The sequence below is a fragment of the Phaethon lepturus genome, unplaced genomic scaffold (assembly GCF_000687285.1).
Source record: "Phaethon lepturus isolate BGI_N335 unplaced genomic scaffold, ASM68728v1 scaffold7688, whole genome shotgun sequence".
Taxonomy (NCBI): Eukaryota; Metazoa; Chordata; class Aves; order Phaethontiformes; family Phaethontidae; genus Phaethon; species Phaethon lepturus.
In genome coordinates this window covers 8,805-34,372 of record NW_010559634.1, presented here as the reverse complement: position 1 = coordinate 34,372, position 25,568 = coordinate 8,805, and the positions used below count along the sequence as shown (strand labels likewise).

General features: G+C 37.1%; 1 protein-coding gene across 1 annotated transcript; it reads right to left on the bottom strand.

The window, feature by feature from the left end:
- Positions 1-1,100: 1,100 nt before the first annotated feature.
- Positions 1,101-24,823, bottom strand: LOC104625713 (rho GTPase-activating protein 8-like; the record flags this gene model as incomplete). Its single annotated transcript, XM_010293412.1, has 6 exons — positions 24,787-24,823; positions 21,410-21,547; positions 11,067-11,154; positions 8,199-8,330; positions 5,077-5,163; positions 1,101-1,199 (listed from the first exon to the last, which is right to left on the bottom strand). Coding segments are annotated over exons 1-6 (581 nt in total), but the record flags the coding sequence as incomplete, so codon positions are not given.
- Between the last annotated feature and the right edge of the window lie 745 nt (positions 24,824-25,568).

Sequence of the window (25,568 nt, the reverse complement as noted above, 5' to 3'; positions counted from 1 at the left end):
GGGGGTTGCCTCAACCCAGGTGCAGGACCCTTGGGCTAGTATTGCTCAAGATGCTGATGTCCTGACAATAATGTGTATGCTGCAGGTCTTACAGAACTTGCATTTAATTTAAGCATTAGGGCAATTGTTAAGTAGTATTTGTGGTAGAATACTTAAGCAAGACATAGAAGAGCTCTTTTGCTTCAGCCAATGGAGTATAACAATAACTGTGTCCAAAAAATAGGCACATACGATAATTTACCAGCAAAATTCAAACCTGTTTGCTGCTGAAAATACAATTCTCCTTTCTTTGGCAACCATGCCATCCAATTTATAACCTTAGAGCTGTGAGGTATTTTCTGTTATTCCATATTTACACAAAAGGTGTGTAAAACCCACCAGGCATCAATAACAGTCATAATCAAAGCTTCCAGTTACTTTCATTCAGCAGTGACATAAAATCACTTCCTGTCAGTACATCAAAGCATTTCCATGCAAAGCCCTGTTTTGAAAAGACTGTTACTGATACTAATACTGGCACTTGACAATTCCAGCCCTATGCGTTTCTTTTTCTTTTCCTCTCCCACCCCCTCACCAATACTCCTCCCCAACACACATCCGCACACAATATAAAAGTAATGTATCTGTTAACAATAGACATATCCATCAATTTTAAAATCAATCAACACTTTGCTGACTGGGAATGCTCTTAGTAAAAGGAAGTCCCTTAATCTGTGACAATATGCAAGCAAAGAGGTCAGGATTACATTTTTGCCTGTGAACATTAAGTGCTACTCACACACAGTAATGACATATGGATTGGTTTTGCTAACACTCACACAGAATCTGCAATTATACTAAGAAAATGCTCCACAACTGAGATGGAGATGTTGCAAAGCTGTAGAAAACCACACAGCATTCTCTTCTCTAAACACCTGATGCACTTCAGCATGTCTTTCATAGCATGCAGCTTTCAGGATTAAATCCAACCAAGTACAAATAGGTAAATTAAATTTCTAATCATTGAAGAAATAGGGTTAGATTGTGCTTGGAATACAGTGAACAGGATGCAGCTCTACCCAAGAAAAGGTGAAATAATGTATTTTAAACTTGCCACGTACCGGATGACTTCTTGAGGGATGTTTAGCTGGTCATATTTGAGATGCTCTCTCAGGTCACTCAAATAGTTCAAGTAGGTGATTTTTTTCCCAAACTTATGGCTTAAAAAAAAAAACAAAACCAACAACAAACCAAACTTCACAAAGAAGTATAAAAATCAGCATGGGAGGAACATTTACGAAGGGTTTAGTTTCTATTACAAAAATGTAAGTGCTGATGCAACTCAAAATTAGACTGTAATTGAAGCAGCAGGAGACATAAGATGTATTTCATTTCATATGATCAAACATATACAGTGCATGCCTGGGAGTCTGATTTGAATAAAAATAACTGACTTCCATCTGAATGTTTTGTGATTTGCATAGATATGAAAAACACTGCTTTAAAAGCCACTGAAAAACAGCTTTCAAGCAGCATTAGAAAGCTCACTAAAAGATCTGTTAACTTCGGAGAAAATGTTACACAGCCAACAGAACAACATGTTTGTGTTATTTAGATATCTCTCCCTGCCAAAAGACAAAATAATGGGGCTGTAGACACAAACTATAAAGTAGTAAGCGACAGGCAAGATTTTCAAAGCTTGGATAGTATATATCCTTGAAGTGTTGGGCCATCAGCTTTATTTATTTTGAAAAAAGGCCACATAGCTTCTAGGAAATATCCCGAATAGTAAGTTTTTTCTGAGTTGTACAAAACAGACTTCCAAATTTGAAGCACCAAGTACCACTAGTTAGGTCTTGAATTTCAGCCAGAATACACTACTTACTGGCTGAGGTGTTCAAACAATGTTCAGCAACACATTTGTATGCATGCTGTGAAATAATTTCATATTTTTCCACAACACAAAATATCTGTTCTGTAATGAAGTGTCAAGCAAAATAATAGGTGGTTGTGATAAAAACTGTACTTCACTGCAACTTACTTTGGTAGTAAAAATGGAGAAAAATTCTCTTGCATTAATGTACTTATCCCTAGATTGTCAAATACACATACACACACTCCCTCTAGTGGAAGATAGTATAAATAGAAGTCATTCCAGCATTTTAGAAGCTTTTAATTTAAATGAGCTAAATTTTGATAAGAGGCAAGCAATTTTGGGACACTGAAGGATATCAGTCTGCACACGTACAACTTCAAAGCTCTTCAGTGTGTCTTTTAACCAAAGCAGCCTGCAATTTCAACATTTTACCTAAGCCATGGGCTAGCACAGAACTCTCTAACTCACCTGTGAGTCACCTCTGATACAGGACGTGTTACAGAACACGTAATTCGTAACCAAGTTGTGGGCAATTAGGAATTACTGCTGTTCATTAAAAATGCCACATCATCACCACCACCTAAATGTATATTATTTTGATAACAGGTGGGTGGTTTCTATTAGCTCACACATAGAAATGTGCTCTTCGTACAGTTTTTTTGCAGTTTGGAGAAAATACATGACACAACACATTACCTTCTTGTTCACCTCTTTTGGGACTGGAAAGGAGATCAATCAACTTCTGGAGCTTGAAAAATTTAAAGTATTTACTTTTTCTTAAATACTTTCAAATACAAGTATGCTAAAAGACTTACTACTTTTGTTCTTCACTCTAATAATTCTGTCATTTATCCACTTCTTAGCAACAACATTTTTCATGTAGAAGTACTTAGGCCATGTACTAACAGGTACAAAATGTACCAACAGATCTCTGAAAAATAAATATATGTTTCCTGGTAATGAAATTTATTTTACATCTGTGATTTTTATTGGAAACACTAAAAATGAGCCTGGGCTATAATTCAGCAAAGCTGGGAAACAAAGTCCGAAGGATTATTCTCCTTTCTTTTGTGAACTTTGGTTTAATATTGACACTTAAAGAAAAGCATGATCTGCTACAATAAGATTATTCTAAACTGGAAGAGGTATGGTGAGCAAATTAAAAATTGTAGTATTCTAGAAAATTAACAATGTTAGTAAGTTTTAGTATGCAATGAGAGTACAATTTACGCAAATTGTACATGGGCACTTTCACACTTCAGTTTTAAAATTGTATCCTTACCTTTTCCTTTACCTGACAAACCCAAACTTGAGTCAACCTAAGGCACAAATGCATGTGAGCATTCAGTAATTAAATCATTTTAAGCAGTAAAGAGGTTTTTTTCCCAGCTTCCACTAATTCCTGCCTTCTGGCTTATGGACGGACCTTTCCAGAGTTTACTCATACTTTCAATTATTTTGTCAGTGCCAGTGTACAAATATCTTTGTTTCTGTTGATCATGTATTTTAACAACAGAGAGTAGAGTGTTGCTAAATCACTCTACTCAAGTAGAGTCTACTCACAAGACTAAAATCAAGTACCCAGGTACACACTGATGAAAGTCAAGCACAAACAAGAACGGCCAATCCTGATGAAAGCCGGGTGTTCAGAAGGTCAAGATGATGATGCATTTCAGATGACAGGCTCTGGTTTGAATTTTCTAGGCCAGATATGAATGCTTAAGCTTATCAGGATCACTCATTTTCACATCCAAAGTCAACGAGGATTTAATTGCCAGTGTATCATACTGTTCCAAGAAAAAAAGTATTCATCTTCTTTACACAGACATAGTAAGATCCAGGGAAAATGAGTATTTGGAACAGGTACTTGTACATTTTTCTTTCATAAGAATTAGCAGCCAGTCATTATGCTAAGTCAAACAGCATGACTGTTGTCCAGCTGTGGTTCCACTGACTAAAATTAACACACACAGACTGAAAACCTTCGGTGTCCCAAAACCACTTGCCTGGAGCTATTCCCAACAAATTCTCATCTGCTTCTGAGATAGCAGTTGGTTTCACCTAAGTGTTGTAATTTTTCTGTTTTTCTGGTTTTATTGTTGGTTGTTTTTTGTGGTTTTTTTTTTTCCTAGAAAGCTCTCCATATCCATCCTACAGCAAATCGGGAACAAAAAAACCCCATCCCCATTCCTGAGGTACAATCAGCTGCTGGACCTCCTGCTTCTGCCACACTTTTCTCACCATTGGTCTATGTCTTGGATCTCTGGCATTTATTTGACTGCTAGCTAAAAATAAAGATCAATAGTTCATCTTCTCATTTCAAGAACAGCATATTCTGGAATGCGTTTTAGCTGTAATTACTTTTTTATTTTCACATGCTTCTTACATGTTCTGATCTGTCTAGAAGTTAAACTTCCCCTTTCAAATTAATTAGCTTTCTACCAGTCAGTAATTAAATCAATTGCAAGTTACTGTACTAGACATTTTTAGTTGGTTCATTATGGCTTCTCAAGATAAGCTGTTTTCGTCCTTCAGCCCTGAGGACATTCATAATATAATCTGCAAAATGTTAGAATTACTTTGAAAGTGACAAAGGTTCAGGAGCAGAAAATAAGAAAGCCCAACCATCCTAGCACTTAGCAATATCTGCCCATTGTTGCTGGTTCCTTGTAGGTAACATCAGTTTTACCATGCAAAGAAAAAGAATGCACCAGTAAAATACATCTACCTTCACAATTATAGCCTTCATCTCAAATTCTTATGGGCACTTGAAGGCTTATCCATTAACCTTAAACACACAAGTAGCAACATTCCTATTCATCTCAGCACTTGAGATCAGACTAAAGGTTAACCATTTATTATCTGCTTTACCATCCCACCTAGTAACTCCAGTTACGGACCCAGTTCTATTGTGCTAAAGTGCTGTCAAACAGGACAACAAAGTCATTCATAATCCACAGAATAACTATGTTTTAAAGTGATATTTATTTTAACATACCAGTAAAACTGTTATGAATTGAGACTCCCTTCTCTTCAAAAGGAAAGAACTATTATTCATACTCAAGCTTACACTCACCTTACTCATTAGGTCAAGACAGTTTAAATGGGTATTGTGCTGTTACCTGACATATTTTACCTCAAGCCTTCATAAAAGCAACTTATTAGAGAACAAACGATCCTTAAACTAAACAGTAAAATGTGTTGAATAAATTGCCAAATACCTTATAAGAGGTTTAAAGATATTCCACAGAATTTTTATGAAGTTGGTTGGATGTACAACGTAGAGTGCTTTAAGGTTTTTCTTATACCTAGGAAAAGAAAATGAAATTGTTAGCAGACTTTTGAATACCACAGACAGTAGAACTGAACAGCTACAACTGAATGGGAGGTATTATTACAGAAATATTACATAGCATTCTTTTCAAATGCATTAAAAAGACCTAATTCAGAAGAAACTGAATGTAAAATGAAAAAAACTTAACTTTAAAAAATGGTCAGTTTTGATAACACAATTACGTTCCTAACCAATGTCTGCTGTCTCATAGATTTAATATCAGGGAGACAGAGGAGAAATTAGGCAACTTGAAAAAAAAAATTGAGAAGAGAATGAAGAGTCTATAAAGAATTCTGTGATATAAAAAATTATTTTCCTTGATCTCCCTTTATTTTCTGCTTACATGAGTTTCACATTGGAGAAAATGTTTATCACTACTTTTGTCTTGTTTTGCTAGTAATTACTAAAGGTGAAGTCAACTGCACACTGTTTTACATTGGATGGTCCCCTTTGTATGAAACAAAAACCCTTCCCCGTTATAGCATTGCTTGATTCTACAGCGTCCTATCTTGATACACAAAAAGTAGATTCTAGCAGGCTGCAACTGAAATGGAAACTAGGCTGCATGAAAAGACTGCTCTTATTCAACATTACTGCAAAATGAAACTGAGAAATGCATAATGAAATATCCTGTTTTTATATATATATTGTTGCTTATTACTTTGCCAAGTTTGCTTCCCAGTAGGAAGCGCCCCTCCCAAGTGTTCACCATTCATTGTTAGAAAAACAATGATCATGGAAAAAAATGGTCATAGACTCCTAAGAAAAATCCTCTTGTAATAGGTTATGGTAAGAGGGGAAAAAGGAACCAACTCAGCAATTACAACAGTTTCTCCTTTTGGGTTTTAACTCAGCCCATACATCTTTGAACAAAAAAGGCACTGTTTTCACAAAGCCACTATCATACACAAGCAAACAACTGTCCCTGTGCAATTGGCACCACTGTGGATGAGAATCCAAAATCAACAATAAAAACTAACAAGCAAAACACCTGAGTTGCTTTACTGAAGTTTCCATTTTAAGTTTGTTTTGTACTTTGAAGCAATGGGCGTAAGACGTTGCTTCTGTGGAAGTTTGTGTGCTTCATAGTTTCCTAGATTACAATTAAATGCCCACAAGATGCTACTGAGCCTACGCTGTAAACCTTCAAAGCAAAGTCTATTCTTCTGAAACTATTCCTGTTGAACGTTTGCTTTCATGATGCTAGCTAATTACTATCGTCTCTTGTAGTCTCCTTTTTTCGCTCTTTCCTTTGACACCTAAAACACAAACACGGAAGAAGTCTGAAAGGTGCTTTTTTTTCCCCCCCTCTGGCTAGTACAGCAGAACATACATGTTGGGCTATGAATATTGCTTTGAGCTTCTCAATGACAGTATGCTAAGAAGTTCTGGCTGTGAATAAAATGATGAGTGTATGGTTGCCTGGTTTTGCAGCGGCTTCTCTGGGATTCTCTGTTCTTCTTTAGTTCTCCTGCTTTCTGGATCAGAGTGGAAGAACAGAGAAAACAGATTTCTGGCATAAATGGGAGTGACTTTGTGCACTTGAGACACACGCATGTCAGAAGGCAACAAAACTGAAGAAGATATTGCCCTCATACTGCCTCTCCTCATTCAGCAATGGTAAATTTGGCTTGGGATTCTCCTAGAAGGAAAACGGTACAGTAGGGTAGGCTTCCAACTCCATACAGTGCTTGTTTTCAGGAATTGTCGGTGTACAGCAAAAACACAGTATTGTAGTACAAATCTCTCACCAAAGACAAAATATAAGAGATCCTTTACCTTTCTTCTCCCTTACCCAATCCCAGAAAAAAACAAATCTATTGTACCAACCATATTCAGAAACCTACTAGCAAAACCAAAAAGCTTTCTCAGTCTGTTGCTGAGTGGAGAGCAGTATCTCCTGAAAGCAGTTAGAGGCTTCAGGTGGCAGCTTCCCACTGCAGGTCTGAGGGCTGCTATGCACAACCTCATCCTGCTTAGTGGGTTTTAGAGTTTCAGGAGGTTATTGGATGAGATTCAAGAGTCTGAGCTCTGGCACTAGACCACCAAGAAGTGTTGTGCACATCTCAACTTCAATTTTCAAAACAGGGTGTGCAGTCCTGTGAAATGCTCAGGCATTTATATCCAAGTCTAGTCTATAAAACACCCAATAATCTTTTTCACGGCATCTTTTGCTTCTTGTTCCAGCACCGAAAATGAAAAGATCAGACATGTATGATCCATGCCCCCAAAATGCACAAGCACATACACTTTCACTATCACGAAAGAACTGTTTGTATATATTTTTGCTTTCAGTCATGTTGCACTCTTGAGGCCACCTTACAAACAAGTAGATCAAGTAACAACTCGCAAACAAGACTAACCGACTTCAACAGGAACTTTCAGCTCCACTGGTAAGTATGCATTTTTCAGAGAATAAACATCACAACTTTAGTTTAACACTGTTAAAATGCTATTTATCTTGGAGCTTTGGTCTCAACTGCACACTAACCAACTAAAACATGAAAGCCATGAGCCGTAGCCATTATTACGCCAAAGGTCAGGCATATACGAGCACAGTGGTCCCCTTGGGGCTTCGCATATAGCAACCAAAAAACACTGCGAGGGTTGTGAGGTACAGACTGTTAAAAACTAATCTCTCCTTTTTTGTATACAAAATAACCTTAGGATGACCAAAGGTTCAAAGATGACTGTGAGATAATTGAGAATGATGACTAATAAGATATCACAGGTATCTTGTTAAATAATGCACAAAAAAGGCAATGGCTCTTGGTTTTGTTCCCAAGGCTTTTTATAACTTTGGATAACCGCTGCAGCACTCAGGTCATTCCTTAGCACTGCACAGAAGACACTTAAAAGACAACCAACAGCAACATTATCCTTACAAGAATTTGCAATAGCAAAACGAACTCAGCTGTGGGTGGATCAGGAAAGATATGCTTCCTTCATGGAAGTTAGTTACAGACATTATACAACCGAAAGAGTAGACCAAATATTTTGGAGATGTACTTCCTGTCAAATTCTTTGTAGGCTGTTTGTAACCATTTCAGAGATGGTTTATTTAGACTCTTCAGGCCATAGTGAAAGTAGACAACCGTATAATCATTCTCTACATACTGGTCCAGAGTATACTTTAAGTACCTGAGGAGAAAGATGACATTTTAGTTTTAAGCAGTTTTTAAAGCAGTAACTGAGAAACAAAATGTGCTATTTTTTGCACAGTAGGCTAGTGACCGCAAATTCACATCTGCTTCAATGTATTTATCTAACAAGTTCATCCTCCTCTAGTGGCACTGTTGCTAATAATTCCACATCACTGCAAAGCCTGAAATTTGAAAGAATGTAAAAGCTATGGTGCTCATGAATCACTAAAAGACGAAGGCAACATGGGACTGTGTTTTCCAAGAACATTTTAAAAATATACATCTTAACTGACAGCTACTTCTATTTTGCTTTCTTCTGGTCTTTGTAAACTCATTCCTTTTAGTGAAGCAAACACTGTCATTTCAACTTTTCAAAATAATAAAGAATAAATCTTGGGTTTTCCTCTCAACTTAAAACTTTTTAAGTTCTTAAAAAATCCATTAGCCCTAATTACTGCCAATTACAACTTGTTACTGTAAACTGTTTTCTTGAATATATTGCCCTTTCCCTTGCTTGTATTGTGAGGACTGTGTTCATAGATCATTTCCCTCAAAACTAATTTAAAGAACTACATTACTTATCCCATCTTGAAATAATACTGCATGTTTTATAAGCAGATTTCTGTGTGTTCATTCTTTTATGGTATAGTTTAAGATGCTTTTCTCTCCCCTTTCTCCTACAATTGAGAACACTGTATGCCCTATTACACAGCTCAACGATTCGAATAAATCAACGATAGAGGAGTACAATTTGGCCTCATCTCTTGCTGTGTCAGATTTCAACTTTCTCATGTCATTCTCAATGCTATCTTATTATTCTGCAACAGAGCCACAGCTATTGCTCTTAATTGTGTGTAAGCAATTTTCATTCAATATAATAGGTAGTTCCATGTGCCATTTATTAGGTTGTGGATATCTGCAAGTATCAAGGCCACTTTGGCTATCCACTTTTGCATGGAAAAGACCATAACTTTACTCTTACGCTATACTCCCACAGTCTCATTTATCTGCTTATTCCCTCAGCATACTGCAAATCTTAAGACTGTGAAGAGCCTGGGACAAGGACGGCAACTGCATTTAATATAATGCTGTTTTGATCCCTGACTTAAGTATTAATGGTATTTTAATGTAAGCAGTAGTTCTAAGAGTCATTCAACACTTTCTAAAAAAGAGTTTGAAATTAAAATATATCTAAACAGATATTCTTACATACAGAGTGCCTCATGTTTTATGTTATAGCATGTAAATTCCTTGGCACATTGCATAGAAGAAGGCCTGTATTTCTAAAAATAATTAAGAGTTTTGTAGGCATAAAATAACCAGTATTTTTGTACAGTCAATTATCTGTTCCAAGGCTCTAACAGAATTGCAGGGACATTACAGAAGATTTACCAAATCAATTCTTAAAGTGATTTCATCACAGAACACCTACCAATCCAGGCCTCCTCTGCAGTTTTTTCTCAACTCAACATCCGGGTCCAACTACCCAAAAGCAGATCACTTGATAGTTATATTGCTAGTTTCACATTCAGACACCTGCCTTCAGTTCTCTGTTAGCACAGACTTTCCAAGCGAATTTGATGTGGGCTCAGCTACAGGAAAACATCTAAGTGTTCAAATCCAGAGGAGTCTAAGGGCTGGAAATCCTAGTTGCATCAAAGCGCCTCCTCGCAGAACTGTGGAAAGGTTCTTAGATCTGGTAGCAACGTGGTTTGTCACACTCCTTTCTTTGGCATTTCCTATTAATCACGGCACGTAGCTCCTCTAGGTGAGGAGCTGACCTGTGTGGCTCTTCCTCCTAGGTGCTAACACTCCCTCTATGCTACATAGGAAGCTCTGGCTTAAGGCTGTGGAAACACCCTAGGTGTGAAGAGCACAGAAATCAAGCAACATGTTCTCAAACACATCTCTTAAATAACCTGCCTTCTAAATCCCTCTCTGTTTCTGAAAAGTTGAGGTAACAGCACTTCGGTCCTTTCTAAAGGTTGTGGGTACTGACAGTTGAAAGGTGCTCAAACATTTTGGCAGTGGAGGCTGTACAAGAACTCCAGATAGGTTTAAAATGCTTAATAAGGACAGGACTCTCATGACACAATAGATCTCCTTGTAGTGACAAACTACAAGGTGGAAACATGTCCTGGTACCTTGCTGCAGCAAGTTTGTAAGGAAGAATGTTGTGATTTTACGCATTCACAGCCTCTTTTAACACAAAACTCGAACATTACAAAGTGAGAGACATATAAAAATGTTCAGCCTAATATACTGTACATAATACAGCTCTTTTTATAAAAGAGGAAAACCACTAAGATGTAAATAACTAACCAATGCTCTTGTTGAGTGATTTAGCAGATAAAGTATAACAAATTAAGGAAAACACTACTATTCATGAGAACATACGTACAGAGCACTAAAATACTAGAATTTCTCTTTCACTGGTCCTCATCATAAATTCCATTTTTTAAATACAATCAGAATTCATTAGTAAAATCAAAACAAGTTAATTTCAGTACACAGTGAATTGCTGCTTCTAATCAAGATTGCAGGTGAAGCAACTCAGTTTCATCCACATCTCATTTACTTAATATTAACACTAGTAGGTCTTACATCCTTTTTTCATTTCACCCCTTGCCTCCTGCTTTTCCTCCCTGAAAGATCATTCATATGGAAACAAGCTAACAGAAGTTCACATAAAAAAATGTAAAGTAGTCCACACAGGAGACTGAGAGAAACTTACTCCAACAACCTGGTGTGATTGAGCTGATGCGAGGGGGGCATACGGCAGCAACTGAAGGTAATCACCTTCCTTCCAGAATTGTCATCACCTAGTGAACAAAACAGTTAGTAAAGACAATGCTCATTTACTTATGCAATGGGACCTCAGTGATCTGAAGGAATGGCTTGTATCTTTCGATATTTGGGGCTACCTCTATCTCCCATCATTACTCAAAACACACTGCGAAACTTCATTGTCAAATCACATGTTGCCTATGGAAAGCAATCTGCCCACCACTGCAGCGAAATGAAGCAGCCGGTGGGCGATGAGGAAGCTAAGCTGAGAAAGTCATATTCAAAGGTGGTGGTGCTCAGGTCCTGACAGGGAATACTTAAGTCCTCCTGCAGCATTCAGTCATGGAAGAAAACAGGCCTGCTTTCCCTAGTAGTCTTGGAAGTGACCTGTTTTCAAACTCTTCATGTTTTATTTCTGGAATTTATCAGAATACCACTCTTCCTGCAAGCACTTTGGGCATCTGCTTTGTCAGACTTCTAAGTCAGATTTTTTTTTAAACCAACTTAAGCTTTCTTAGATTCCAGACGCACTGCTACATTCAGATCACATTTAAAACACAACAAGCAAGGCATACAAGTATGCTTTTCATAACCTGAGGATCCCTAAGTGTCCATCCCTTAGTTCCTCTGACAAAGCATGTATTACTTCACTCAAGTACATTTAACCTTTGACTCATGACAGCTTCACCCCCACTGTCTGTATAGACAAGGTTGGTGTTCATGCCATGCCCACCCCACACCCAAGTTCCACTGTCTGGAAAGCCAGGTGCAGAGGTTAAGTCATGCTAGTACCGAAGGTAGCTCAGCACTGAAGAGTGTGAGGTGTTAAGATTTTAACATATATCTACATTAAAGATACTATTCCTGTTAAAGCAATACAGAAACATCCCAGAAAATGTTTAGACTGAATTCGTATTTCAGGCATTCTTGGTCTAATCTCAATGTTCTAACTAAACGATATTTAATACTTGCTTCTATTGCTACTAAAACAAAGTTGGCTTTGGTATCAGTAGGAGTAGAATGAAGTTAAGAATTTGGGGCTTTTTACATATTCATTATAACTCTGTTGTTCCCCTTTTGCCCCTAATTAAGTAAGCAGCTTTAATGAATAAATAAATAAAAAAGAAGTAAAATGGGGGAAGTTAAATCTGTAATGGAGTCACTTAATGAATAAATAAAACCAGATGAGCATTTTTATGACAACTGGGTAGAACAGCTCCAAACCACTTCTTAAGCTGTTCTAATTTGTATTACTGATGCTGGTTCAAATTACTTGATCTGAACAAACAGAACTCTTCCCAGCTTTGCAAACACTCATTTTCCATGAAAACCCAACGCTGATAATAATATGCTTTCCTTCATTCAACTCAGGAAAAGGTGGCTGTCCTCACCTGAGAGACTCCACGCTAAGAAAAAAAAAATCCTGTATTTGCTGTGTCCAGTTCCTAGCTAGTTGTGCTCAACAGAGGTTATGATGGTTCAGCACCTAAAAAAACACATTCCATTTCAGGTGCAGAAGGATAAAAGGGAGGGAAGAGGTGAGATTAACGCTTAATGACTTTTCACAGATGAACATGGACTGGGAGACACCTTCTGCATTATCAATTCCATGCCTCTTATCACCAGGAACCGTACCACATAATCCTTCCATTGATTCGTTGAGCATTATCTTAAAGAACAGTCAGGTTTTTGTGTTTCTTGCTCCTTCTGCTCACTGCTTTGACAACTAGCAATCTGCTTTCTCAATCCCAGTCTAAAAGTCATAGCAAATTTGTAGAAATTTACTCATGTGACAATGACATCACTCAGCTGAAGCAGCACTTCTCCTTCAGTACTATTTACCATCCCAAAGGACTCTCTAGACAATAATCATAACCCCTTCTCAGCCTGTATTTTACTACTTGTAAACACATTAGATCTTCTACCTCTTCCCCAACCTAGCTATTCATTATCCTGCTCCAATCTGAATGCATCTTTCCTAAACACAGATGACGAGTTAGATAATAAATCACAGATAAACATCACATAGAGGACTTAAAAAGATTTCCTAATAATATCATTGTCTTTACTGAAAACCAAGATGAAGTATTAATTTAGTTTGACAGTTATAGCTGGATTATCTCTGATGGCCACCTCACTCATTCCACAGAACATCACTTCTCTCTTTTTTTATTTTTATAACCAAAGAACCTTTTGCTATTTGCTTTAACATCCTCAGCTTGAATTTTGGTAGTTATCACTTTAATCCTATAGTTTTGACTTCCAACATATAGCTTTCTCTGCTGGCTGGTTCTTTTTTGTCCGACTGCTTATCTTTATTATCTTTCTCAAAGGGGTTTTTTCATCCCACAAAGCCCGGCGTCCCTTCCCACATTAAACATAAATTCTGACTACTGTGTTAAATAAGGTGCTTGAGCATCACTAAAGGAAGAATATGCACAACATCACAATTATATGTACTCAGGTATGTCTGCATATTGCTCTTAAACAGACCATAAAAATAACTTCAGGAAATAAATTGTCTTATTTGATATTCTCAGAGTAGTTATAAAGACTTTATAATGTGACATGCATTAGTATGAATGATGTACTAAAAGTAAAACATTAATAAAAGATTGTTCTCTAAATCATTACTTGTTTGTGAAAAAAAATGCTATGTTACAATGCACTGTAGAATATAATTTATTTGTAAGAGACAATCATGAGCAAAATAAATCTAAGAAAGGTTTCCAGTTAAATTACTAAATGAGTCACTAATTGTTACTGTTGGTCACAATTAAAAGCCAGAAAAAAATAAACAGCTTTATAAAAGACGGCAAACAGATACACTTAGAACATAAACATAATTGCCCAGTTTCAATAATGGAAAAACCAAGGCAGAGAAACTTTTCCAAAATTACCATCAGAGCACCTCGTTCTCCCACCCTGCAGTGATACACATGCCACAAAAACAAACCAGAAAAGATGACCAAGAACCTCAACTCCATTAAAACCTAAATAAAGCAGTGCCAGCTTCTCATTAGTGATGACAGCTAATGAAAGGAAAAGAGGCTGTTCTTTCTTCATAGGCATCAATAATGTTTTGAACAACATCAAATTTTTATGTGACACATGAAGTGCTGATCAAAACAGAAGCAGGCTTTCCTTGTCCTCCATCAGAAGGGCTGCGAAAATGCCCATCGCATTTGCTAGAGTGCTTGCTTCCCAGTCCAGCATAGTTTCAATCCCATGACCTTGAGGATAGAATTTTTACCCAAACATGTGAAAGTTCAGTTTGAAGGGTAAAGTGGGGAGTGACAGTTATCTGCACATTCAAAGGAGAGTGCAACTGGGAGTATGCTGATTTTCCATCAGCACCAAGTGTATTTTTATGCCACAAAACCCATATTTCCCTCCTGCTTAGACTTACTGAAAGATGCCTCATTATCTACAGGGGACAAAGCAAAAACAGAAGTGCAATTTCAGCTTTACTCATTGATGTTTCACTTTTAGGTAAAAAACGAGTTTTGTATTAACTTAATTTATTTCACAGTCACCAAACACTTTCAGATGAAAGCTGATAACTTCCTTTATGCTCTCCAGAAAATGTGCTCCTCCCCTCTTTCTGCACTGGTTTTGAGCTCCAAATATTCAGGAGGCATTCCCAAAAACTGAGTGCCTTAACTGCTTGGGCACTCACACTCCTCCAGCCACCTACCTACACCTTTTTAAAAGGTGTCTCAGATTTTGCCCTCATGTAGAGAAAAGGTCTAGTAGGCTTCTCTCGCCCATGGGTAGGAGGTTCCTGCCTTTAGATCAGGCACTTTGCTATTGTGCAGACGCATTCCCAGGCAGCCTCAGGATTATCAGCTGCGCTGGCCACAGAGCCACGTGTGGGAGCGCAGCGCGGTGATGCCAGCCTCCTCCTCTGCGCTCGGTGAGTAAAGAGGGGTGTGTAGAGCATGCTGTCCAGAATAAGATCTACACACATTAAAATATAAGCTATCTGCTGGGGTTTTATTTGTCCGGATTTTACGGAAAGAGACATAAATCATACGTTGCTTTTGATATGAAATTTTGCAGTAGGAAAAAAGAAAAGTTACAATAAGACACGGGGAAGAGCAAGTGGGAAAAGGGATTGTTCTACTTCTTAATTAAGAATTTGGATGGCACAGCACTTCCTAACTGCTTCTTGCAAATGAAAAGTTTTTTTCTAATGATACAGCTCATTCCAATTTGCAAATGAGATCTTTTGAATGCTGTAATTTTAGCATGTCTTTTTAAGAGTTTTTGTTCTGATGACACTAAACACTACTATTTTATAAGTGAAAAATGAAACATCATTTTACTTCACTGAAGCTTGTTATCATCACATTACAGCAAAGTGAGAATCTAGAGTCAACAGAAGTTTTGCCATTGGTTTCAATGGGAGTAGAAGCAGGGTCAAAATCCAGGGGACTTGCCACAGTGGTGGCAACACTTGGTCATGTATTTGTTTCTTTCACAGAATTTAAGCTAGAGAAGATGAACCTAAACCTCAATTACGCTATGTTAAATGGTGAGATGAACTGTGCTTCAAAGCCTCCTGCTATTCTCTACAACTCACAGAAATATGGGGTCACAAAAAAAGCCATTATGAAACTTCTGTGTTTTGCCGAGGCTGAGTAATGGACAGCAAATACATCCACAACTAATCCACTATGGGTCTAACCCACTATGGGGCTCCCATCCACAATGGCAAGTTAAGGAATACACAGCCAAGATAACACACCTGAGTCTCAACATTAGCAAGAGAAGCTTATACCTTTGGCTGTAGATATTTGAGTCCTCTTCTTCCTCGCACTGATCACCTTGGCTGATCATATGAAAATATATTACAATGGATATTAGTCAGCTTAAAGTGCAGTATTAAAATATCCATTGTAATGTTTATGCTTTGGGACAGAGACCAGATCCACCAAGGAAATACAGAGAATGACACCAACTCTACATTCCAAGAGTCAACTTGGTTTGATTTCACAAAGTTCCCTTTTTGCGTTCATTCCTCTGGATTCCATTCATGTACACCTGTTTACTTAGAAATCAACTTTCTGTGAGAGGATTGCACCTGTACTGCACCTGGTCAATTCTGGAAAAAGCTAAAATTGCGATTGAAATCAAGTACACGCTCAGAGGTCTTTCTAAATAGGAATGACTATAAGTGAATGTTCAGGAGATTTCCTGTATCAGGAAGCTTGTTCATTCCCCTCAGAAAGCAATGATTCCCCATCAAAGATTCCTTCATGACCAATTTTTCTTTTAAATTTTGTCTAAGAAAAATACTTATGACATAGCACATTTTCTTCAGATCATCCGAAAGCAAAAGAATAGCTGATTTTTTTATGTAATTAATTATTTACATTTTATCTGTGCTCTTCTTGAAGTATGTAAAATAAGTTACAATAAGGGTGAGTTAAAGCCATTCCTGAAACTAACCTCTCTAATATCAGTACAGTTATATCTGGCTGACTCTCTGGACTAGAACAATGGTCTAGTCTTAAAAAGGGTACTGAAAATCAAAACTGCTTTCAGTCATGCAAAACTAAGTGTTCTGATAATTCACAGAAAGTGTAAAAGAAAATTTAAAGCTAGCAAAGAAACAGTAGAATAGGAAAGGGAATATAATTTACATTTACTCGGTAAAGGGGAAATAGTGCTAGGCTTTTCTTTTTAATAAGGTATATTCAGGTGCAGAATGACTTGTGGTATATTGTCAGGATACCCAAACCTAAAATTAAGTTCACATTCGAATTTGGCATTTTGAGCCATCGTTTATTTTAGCAAGCCTGTTGCTCTATTAAATGATGTTTAAAGCAGAACCATTATATTTTCTCAAATTCAACAAGAAAGCCCATCCACATATTATGCCTTTAAAAAAGACGCTACAGGTTACAATCTGATGTTCAAAGAGAGGAATCTGGTAAATAAGGATTTGTTTCTTTTCACATTCTGAGAAGAATATAGTTGGAGAAAGAAGCAACAAAACTGGTGCAGAATGTGGAAAACCCAAGTGCAACCCCTGCCTAAAGAATTTGAACCCCTGTTTCTCTCACTCAGGGAAGTTTCCTCTTCACTAGAGCAGGGAATACTTTTCATTAATATGAACATTTATTCTGGAGCTCCTCTCATAACCATTGAGACAAAAACATGACAATACCCAAATAGTTAGGGCACACTTTGTAAAGTGCAAAGCCCACAAATCTGCTCTTCTGCTGCAAACAGGTTATGATCCAGAGCCCTCAGATTCTTTCTTGAAAAGTGCCCAAGTCTTGGGCCTCTCCAGTTGATTTTTTGTTTTCCCAAAAGGGTACTCATGAAATAATGTCAGAGATACTGAATTCAGGAATAGCCTTTGCAAATAAAAAAATCAACAAAGTAAATCTTTTAAGGAAAAAAAAAAAAATCTTTAGCCCTGTTCTTTCCTGTGGCACTGCAATTTACAGACCACAGGTCTGCTCCTGAAGGTATTGCAAGAAGTAGCAAAGCTGCCACTGAGATGGACTGAAAATTATTAGGACTTGTGTCTTAGGCTTGTTAGGTAATTCACTAGTTTCTCCTTATGTATTACAAAAACTAAATTACAACTTTACCTTTCACAGTCTGATCTACATAATACTATTCTGATCAGTTTCTAGTGCACTGATTCAAAATCAGAAGAGGCTATGAAATCAACTGGATCTTGAAGAAAAATACAGACAGTCTCTACAAAGACCCAGGATGGATACCTGAAATCTTCAAATATATAGAGCAATAAAAGACTAAGAAGGGAAATAAAGATTTAAAACAATGATGGACTTTGATTCCACTAAAAAGTTTTGTCTAACACATAAAAGGATGTCACTGGCAGTTAGTGAAAACACAAGCATCACAGACAGAGTCCTCCTAAATAAGCAAATATTCAAAAAAGGTACTGCAAAAAGTTGTCAGCAATCATACTATAGAAGCAAACGATAGAAAATAAGGAAGCTTGATGCATCATATATGCTTGTATGTCCCTAGCTTTTTGCCAAAAAGAAAAATAATCTTGAGTTCCTTTTTAAGCAACAGATTGACATTTCTCCTTCAAAATAGAAATAAAAAGAACCAGCACTGCAGCACTGTTCCATTTACATATGCTTAGTCAGCTGCACATTGGTATTAGTGACATAAATCAGTCCATAATGAATAAGCAATCATTAAAGCTTACATCTTTTTAAAATGTCCCCTATTCTTATTTAATTAATTGTATTTTCACACTGTATGAATACAACTCAAAAAATCTCCTTTGCATATAGTCAAAGCTATTGTTATGGAAAGCAGGTACAAGTCATTTTAATTTGTGAGATGCAAGAAGGAATTTTAGATTTTTTTTTTTAAATTAACTGTTGGAAACTGAATCATTGTAAAAGATGAATAAATTACTGCAAATATTTCCACCTAAATTCTTTCTTTTTCTTCACTCATTTCAAACAATCCATCTCATTGTCTTTCAATCACAGAATTAAAACTGAAGGAACAGCTTTCAGAATTGCTTTAGAACAGCTATTCCAAACACTGAAATTGTACTTTGTCTTATTCAAAGAAATTATTAAAATCATTATAAAACAGGTATAAATAATTTAAAAATTATTTCCTTCAAAAGGTACTGGCCCTTTCCAAAAGAGGAAGGAGATCTGAAGAGCTCATCCTTTCCTCACTCAAATCTAAATCCAGACAACTTTCAAACATGACTCCACACCAGTTAACACCGGGGATAGGGAGGTCTCATTTTGTGGAGGTGAAGCATGTCTTTGGATCATATTTCACCCTCCCCGTCTTCTGCATTCACATGTACACCTTTGAGTTCTCTTACATCCCACTATCAGAGCTGTTGTAGAGGGTGCAGACTGCTTTCTGAAGCATGGCTCCTGGCTTGTGCTTTGCATTTAAATTGTCCAGTCGACTTGCAAAACCCCATCATATACTTCTGACTGAAATAGCAGCTAAAGTCACTCTTTTCTGAGCTTAAACAATGGGCAGGGGACACTTTTTCCATACAAAGGGCTGCAGCGTTAAGGACAAAACCATCAGAGAGAATCCAACATTAGAGCCAAGATTCATGACGTGAATATCTCTATTTGCTTCAGTGAATTTAAACCAGGAGTATAGCTAATGTTTGCACTTTATTCCAAGCAAACCCTGATACAGAGCAAGTTCCAAGATGGAACTACGGATGCTACAGCTAGGTCTCTTTAAAAAACACTGTGGTTTTCACTCCACTGTACTGAAGCACATTCCCATTTTCTTACACAGGAATAAGGCATATGCATAATATGAAGCCAGGCGGGACTGCTCAGGAAAGGGCAGGCTGGTTATCATTCTGTCCCCACCACATGTTCTCTGTCTCACCATCAGTAAAAGCATGAATTTTTAAAAGGAACTGTTCCAGTATATTTCATCTTCTCATTCCAAAATTTTCCCCTTTTTTGAGTTCCCCCACCATTTTAACTCTTCCAAGTGAAACGACAGAGTCCTCCAAGACTATGAAAATTACATTTTTTGTTTGCCTTAGTAGTAAGTAAACTTTTATTTATTTATTTATAAATCAGAAGGGAATGTCTTATTGGTCAGTTGAGGAGAACTTAGTAAGATTGCCAGCTTGTTCCTTTTGCTCCCAGTATGGAGGGATGGAGAAGAGGAGCTTTGTCTAAGCACAGATTCAGGGGTTTCAGCTCATCATCTGCCAGATCTGCCCATAGCTGCAAGAATGACAATGGTTCCTCCAAGGAAAATGAACACACAAGGACCCTTTAGAATTAATTATTTAAAACAAATATCAAGTGCTTATGACTTCAAGGGCAGCTTTGAGTGAATGAAGAACGAGAAGCAACAACAAACATTTACTAAATACCTGTGCATGATTAAAGTTGAAGCAGTAAATACATGGCCCACCGTAACTTGATGCTGAGTATACCAGCAGGAAAAAAAAAAAAAAAAAAGTCTTGAAGATCTCCTTTAAAGCACTATCATGTAGCACTGTCTAATACAGCAGACGGGAGAGGTTCTTAGGTGGACAGTTACAGTGACTCTGGAGTATCCAGAGCGTCTGTTAACACATCTATTTCACACTTTGTCATTTGGACCTCAATGGTTTCATTAATAACTTTTCTATCTTGGTACTTCCCCCATCCCAAAATTGGTGCTTGAGTGAGAAACATCCTAGTGGGTAAGCAGGTAGTAGCTTTTGAATTGCATTAATATGAATCTTTTATTCCCTTGTTTATGGATTTGAGTCTTATGTTGGGGGGTTAGTTTTGAAGAAGGTAAAAGGTAATTATTATCCTTAACTAGCTTCATGAAGAGAAGCTACTATGGGTAAAATTCTCCTCTCGCTATAGTCAGAAGTCAAATCACCACGAATTTCACTGTCCTAGTCAATCATACCTCACTAGAGGACTGGTTTTGCTAAAGTTCATATTCACCAGGATGACACCCTGTTTATGGCTTGAATTCAGGAAAGTGCATATGTACAATCTGGGTTCATCGTTTTCTGGAAAAATCATGATCTAGACTCACTGAAGTAGGAGATACAAAAGTGTGCACAATATACACAACCTTAGACTTCATTAAGATGAGCAGTGTTAAATACTGCTATTTTTCTCTTATTGTATACATTTCTTTAGTTCAGAATTGTGATTAACCCCATTTTAACAAGCACATCGATGCCAAAAATAAGCCAAAAGGAAAAAAATATGCAATACATAGTTTAAAAAGATGCTTTTATATCATAAATATGCCTACCTGTCTTATATGTTGCCAGAATGTTTTAAAAATAAATAACTGTAAACATTAAATGATCCAATATTCAAATATGCTATGTACCCATAGCTTCTCTCCATGTCACAACAGAAAGTCAGGTGATAAATGCAGTTAACATTTATGTCAACAGTTTCCTTTATGCCTTGTCTAGTTTTTATACAGTAACCCGTATCTCTTCACAGTTGCACACTTCAGGTTATTCAGAAAACAAAACAGCTTATCACGAATAAAGTACAGATCTGTTACAGCCACAGTTAGGCTTTAGATTATAATATACTGCTATAGTTATATTTTAAAGCAAGATTAAGCTCAAATATTTGGCTCATAATTCATCTGTAGAAAAGCACTGAGCTCACATAGTATGTTCAGCTGCTTTTCAGGATGAAGGCTGAAAGCATCAACATGATTCTTATGCATCACCTTGAGGAGTACAGTAAGAAAAATGTGGTAAGGGGTCTAAGTAAGCATGAAGCAGCAGTATTTTTCCAAACATACCTGCTAACTGGATGATGCCATGTCTTGCAACATCATAGTAAGGGTGATTGATATTTAGCTCAGGATCCTCAAGTGGTGGAGGCATAAATGTTTCTTCCTGTTCTGACCACGTATCTTCCGCTTCATCTTTCTGCAGTTCTGAAGGAGCAAACAAGAATGCTTACATGCTAATGAACAAAGAAAAACTTTTGCCTCTGATACATTATTGAAGGGTTGAATTTCATCTCAGTTTCACAAAAACACAGGCCTTTATCACCATTTGCTGCAGTTTCAAATCAGTTTCTTGCTTTTTACCCTTCCTCACGTTTGGGAAAGTAACCCTTTAATACCTCAAAGCTATCTTCACATTCTCCTTAAGATTACTATCTGCCATGATGCTCACAAAAATCTCAACAATAACCGAACAGCTGGCATGCTGTGACCTTGTTATTCACAACTGCTGTTGTCTTCTCATAATCTCCTACACTCCCACAATCTGCTTGCTGCATCCATCTACAGCTTCTTGTTACTTCAAGGTTGTCCATATGGGGAAGTCAAAGTTTCAGTACGCTAACACGTGCTTTGACAGCTACTCCACATTAACACCCCGTGTGAACGCTCTCGACTCATTACTTTGCATAAAGGTAGCAAATTGCAAAGAGATCTCCATCCCACCTCCCGCAAAACCCACTGTTTCCTTGAAATCCCTTAACGTTCTGAAGCTGCAATAGACAAGGCAGCCAAATGCCGATCCAGCATATATTCCAGCTAGAGGCCAAGCCAAGGTGTAAAAGTCTGTTCAAAAGCCCAGTGAAATCAATGGGCACCGTTCCCCCAACATCAGTAGTTTCTGGACTAGATCCCCGAGTTAAAATCTACTCTGCACTGAAATGAGCAACACAAAGTCAACCAATGCTGTTCAAGAGTTTGTTTATTTTGTTTTGTTTTCCAAACTGTGCTAAGGTTCAAAGAGAGCTGATCCTAAGTACGTATCCAGATGAACACAGATTCTGGGATGATTACCACCACTAGCACTCCTACACTATTCAAATGAATAGTTTTCTAGAAACTGACTGGAAAAATATTATATTGACACATTAACACACAAGTGTCTTAGTGCCTTAAGAAAAGAAAAGGTACACGTAAAGAAAAAAAAAATTAATGTTCTGATAAGGTGCACCACCCCCTCTATATCATCCATCTCTTTTATCATGCAAGTTTTAATAAGGTAGAATTAACAGTTTTATCTATAACAGTATTAGTGTCACTTTAAAAAGTACTTCAAGAATATTTTCCCTTCTGATCATCTGTGTATTTCATATGTCTTGACCAGCACGCAAGAAACACTAGCACAGAGAGAATATATTAAGTATTGATTTCAGCCAGATTTATGTGCCAGTAGCTAATAAGTGCTAGAGAAAAACTCCTACTAAGTATTTTGGAATGCTTTCCACTCACAGCTTCCCAGTATCTTTCTATCCTATAAACAACCACATGAAAGCTTTATTGTCTCATTTTTATTTTTAACATGATTTGTACCAAAAATGCATTTCACAAGGATGAAAAATGCCACTAGTGGCTAGGCTTCTCAAAGACAAAGAAGAATCAGGAACATATGTACTACTTTTACATTTCTTTAGGTCTGAATTCACATTAAAGTCTCCTCAGAAAATAAATCATCAGTCCTATAGGAAAAAAAAATATATATATATATCTGCTTTTAGAAATACACCATTAGAGTCCTCCTCATACACACAAGAGTTAAAACTCTTATTAGCATCTCCAAAATGTGTATTTTTCTACCCTTTAAAAGTGTAACATATATGAAAAGCTACACTAACCTTAACTGAAAAAGTGTTCTTTCACTTTAAAGAATGTATTTGTCACAAGAACCAGGAATAACAATACAAACATATTGCAGTATATAAATTTCACATTTTTTCCCTTTTTGTATATTTAAGTCATGTTAAAATTCAGAATAAGGTCTTTTGTCTAGTAGAGTGGGGTGAGGTTTTTTCCCCCCCCCCACATTTGAGCACAGTAACCGCTTAAAGTAACAAAAAGTTGCAAAGGGGAGAATGAAAAAGAAATAGAAAATCCCAGTCTATGCAGATGTGAAGCAGGAGCTGCGAATGATTTACTAGAATCCACTGAAACTTAACAGGCCTTATTAAAAGTGAAATGTATATTCCATTAAACACAAGAGAAACATACAATGTTACCTACAGTACAGAGAGGCAGAGACTAACTCCTTTTGTAAAAAATTATTTTGTACTATGCATAAAAATCGACACATTTCCAAAAAGTAGGGGTAAGGATTTGCAAGCAAAGTATACATATCAAGCTATCTGGCTTTGCGATGTAGCAAAGAACTAGAGGAGCAAAGTAAATATACATGCCCATTTGTACTGCAGTTATTCACAGGGCCTAAAGAAGTCCCAACATCTACTGAAAAGCTAGTTAACCCTAATCTAGTAAAATAATTTGTTGCATATTCTTTTTCTTTTCCTGTTGTTTTGTTGTTTTTTTTTTAAATGTGAGCAAGAGGACTGGAGCTCAAGAGGTGTTTCACAATAAACACAAATAAAAAAGGTAATTCATTGTTCCAAACTGAGGAAGACCTCAGCTCCATTTTTCTCCTGTAAATGATAGAGGATTTTATTGCCCTGCTCCACCATAGCAGAGGCTCATCTGTTACTACTCACGTTGTTACCACTGTTCAACCCAGGCTGGGAGACAACATGAGGTGCCTGATCCAGAGCGTGCCAAGGCTGAGAGCAAAATTGCTTAGTGGATTTTGAATCAGGCCCTAGGAATGAAAAGCCAGTCTGCTGCTGCTGAAAGACACGTCATGGAGAAATCAGAGCTAAGGTGAGGGACAGGGAAAGGGAGACTGAGGTGGAGGGCCAGGGCCAGAGCTCTGGAAAACCCTTGCTCTGCATTTCAGGCTGGCATTCTCAAAAACCCAAGGAAAAAAAAAAAGTAACACTGATCTTTCAAAATGATGAGGCCTCTAATGCCATGGTCATATTGCTCAGCTCAACTAGCATCTTTGGAGATAACATATAATACAGCAATCTCTGTGCTCATTCATACTTGTCTCTTTGGAGTAATGACTCCCATTTGTGCCACAACGTGATGATGGTGATATTCCAATAGCCTAGAATTGCACTAGGAACATCTACCAATAATTCATAAAAGCTGCATGTATTAAACTAACCTTCAACCCTAATGGCTTTAATAGGGTACACATCAGTACAGTGGCTGTAACTCATATTGGATTACTCCAAGAAGTATTACAAAATGCTGGTGAAGCCTCTCACTTACTGAAGATGCTCTATTCAATCACCTGCAACTCTACACATATGCCATCTGAAGTAGAATAAAAAAGTATTTACCTATTTCAGCTAACTTCTCATAGTCAATCTCAGACATGTTTCTCCTTAGGAACAAGTCTATGCAGATCTTGCTAACTGATTCCTGCAGGATGAAATGGTCCTTGGGTCAAGCCTACAAAAATAAACAAAATTAGCTGTCATCACAATGTGGCATATTTTACACACTATACAGATGTAAAAAGAAAACACAAAAAACCCCCACAAGTCCTACTGCCCACTTATTGTTGAGGAACCAGCTCATCTGCATTTGGGCACCATTTTCTTACAAGAAGGACTATTAGAAAAGTATTTTAAGACAGCGGTCCAAAAAAAGAAAAGCTATGTATAATAACAAGACTTTCAACAAATCAACCTGATTTTATTTCAGAGGGGTTGTTCTTCAAAATACTTACATAGTACACATTTTTAATTATAAACATGAGAATTGCAGATTAATTCACCTCTAGAAACAACTTAAACCTTATTTTTTTCTTAAATTTATTTTTCTAATGAAGAAGATATATATACTCCATACCCTCACACCAAAGTCACTTAGCCTATAGCAGTTTTAAGTTTATTACAGGAAATGTTCTATACCTCACATTTCACATGAAAGAGCTTCATGAAAATGTCAAGTGAGTATTAACATATAAAAAACTGAAAACACAGCAGTTCCTGTGCGTAATCACTGTTTTTTGTCAGACGCTCTGCAGAGCCCTTTGTAAACGCAATACTAAGTAACACACCCAAAGTGAGCATCAGGAGCAAAGAATATGATTTAGAAGATCTGCTTTCCCAAGCAG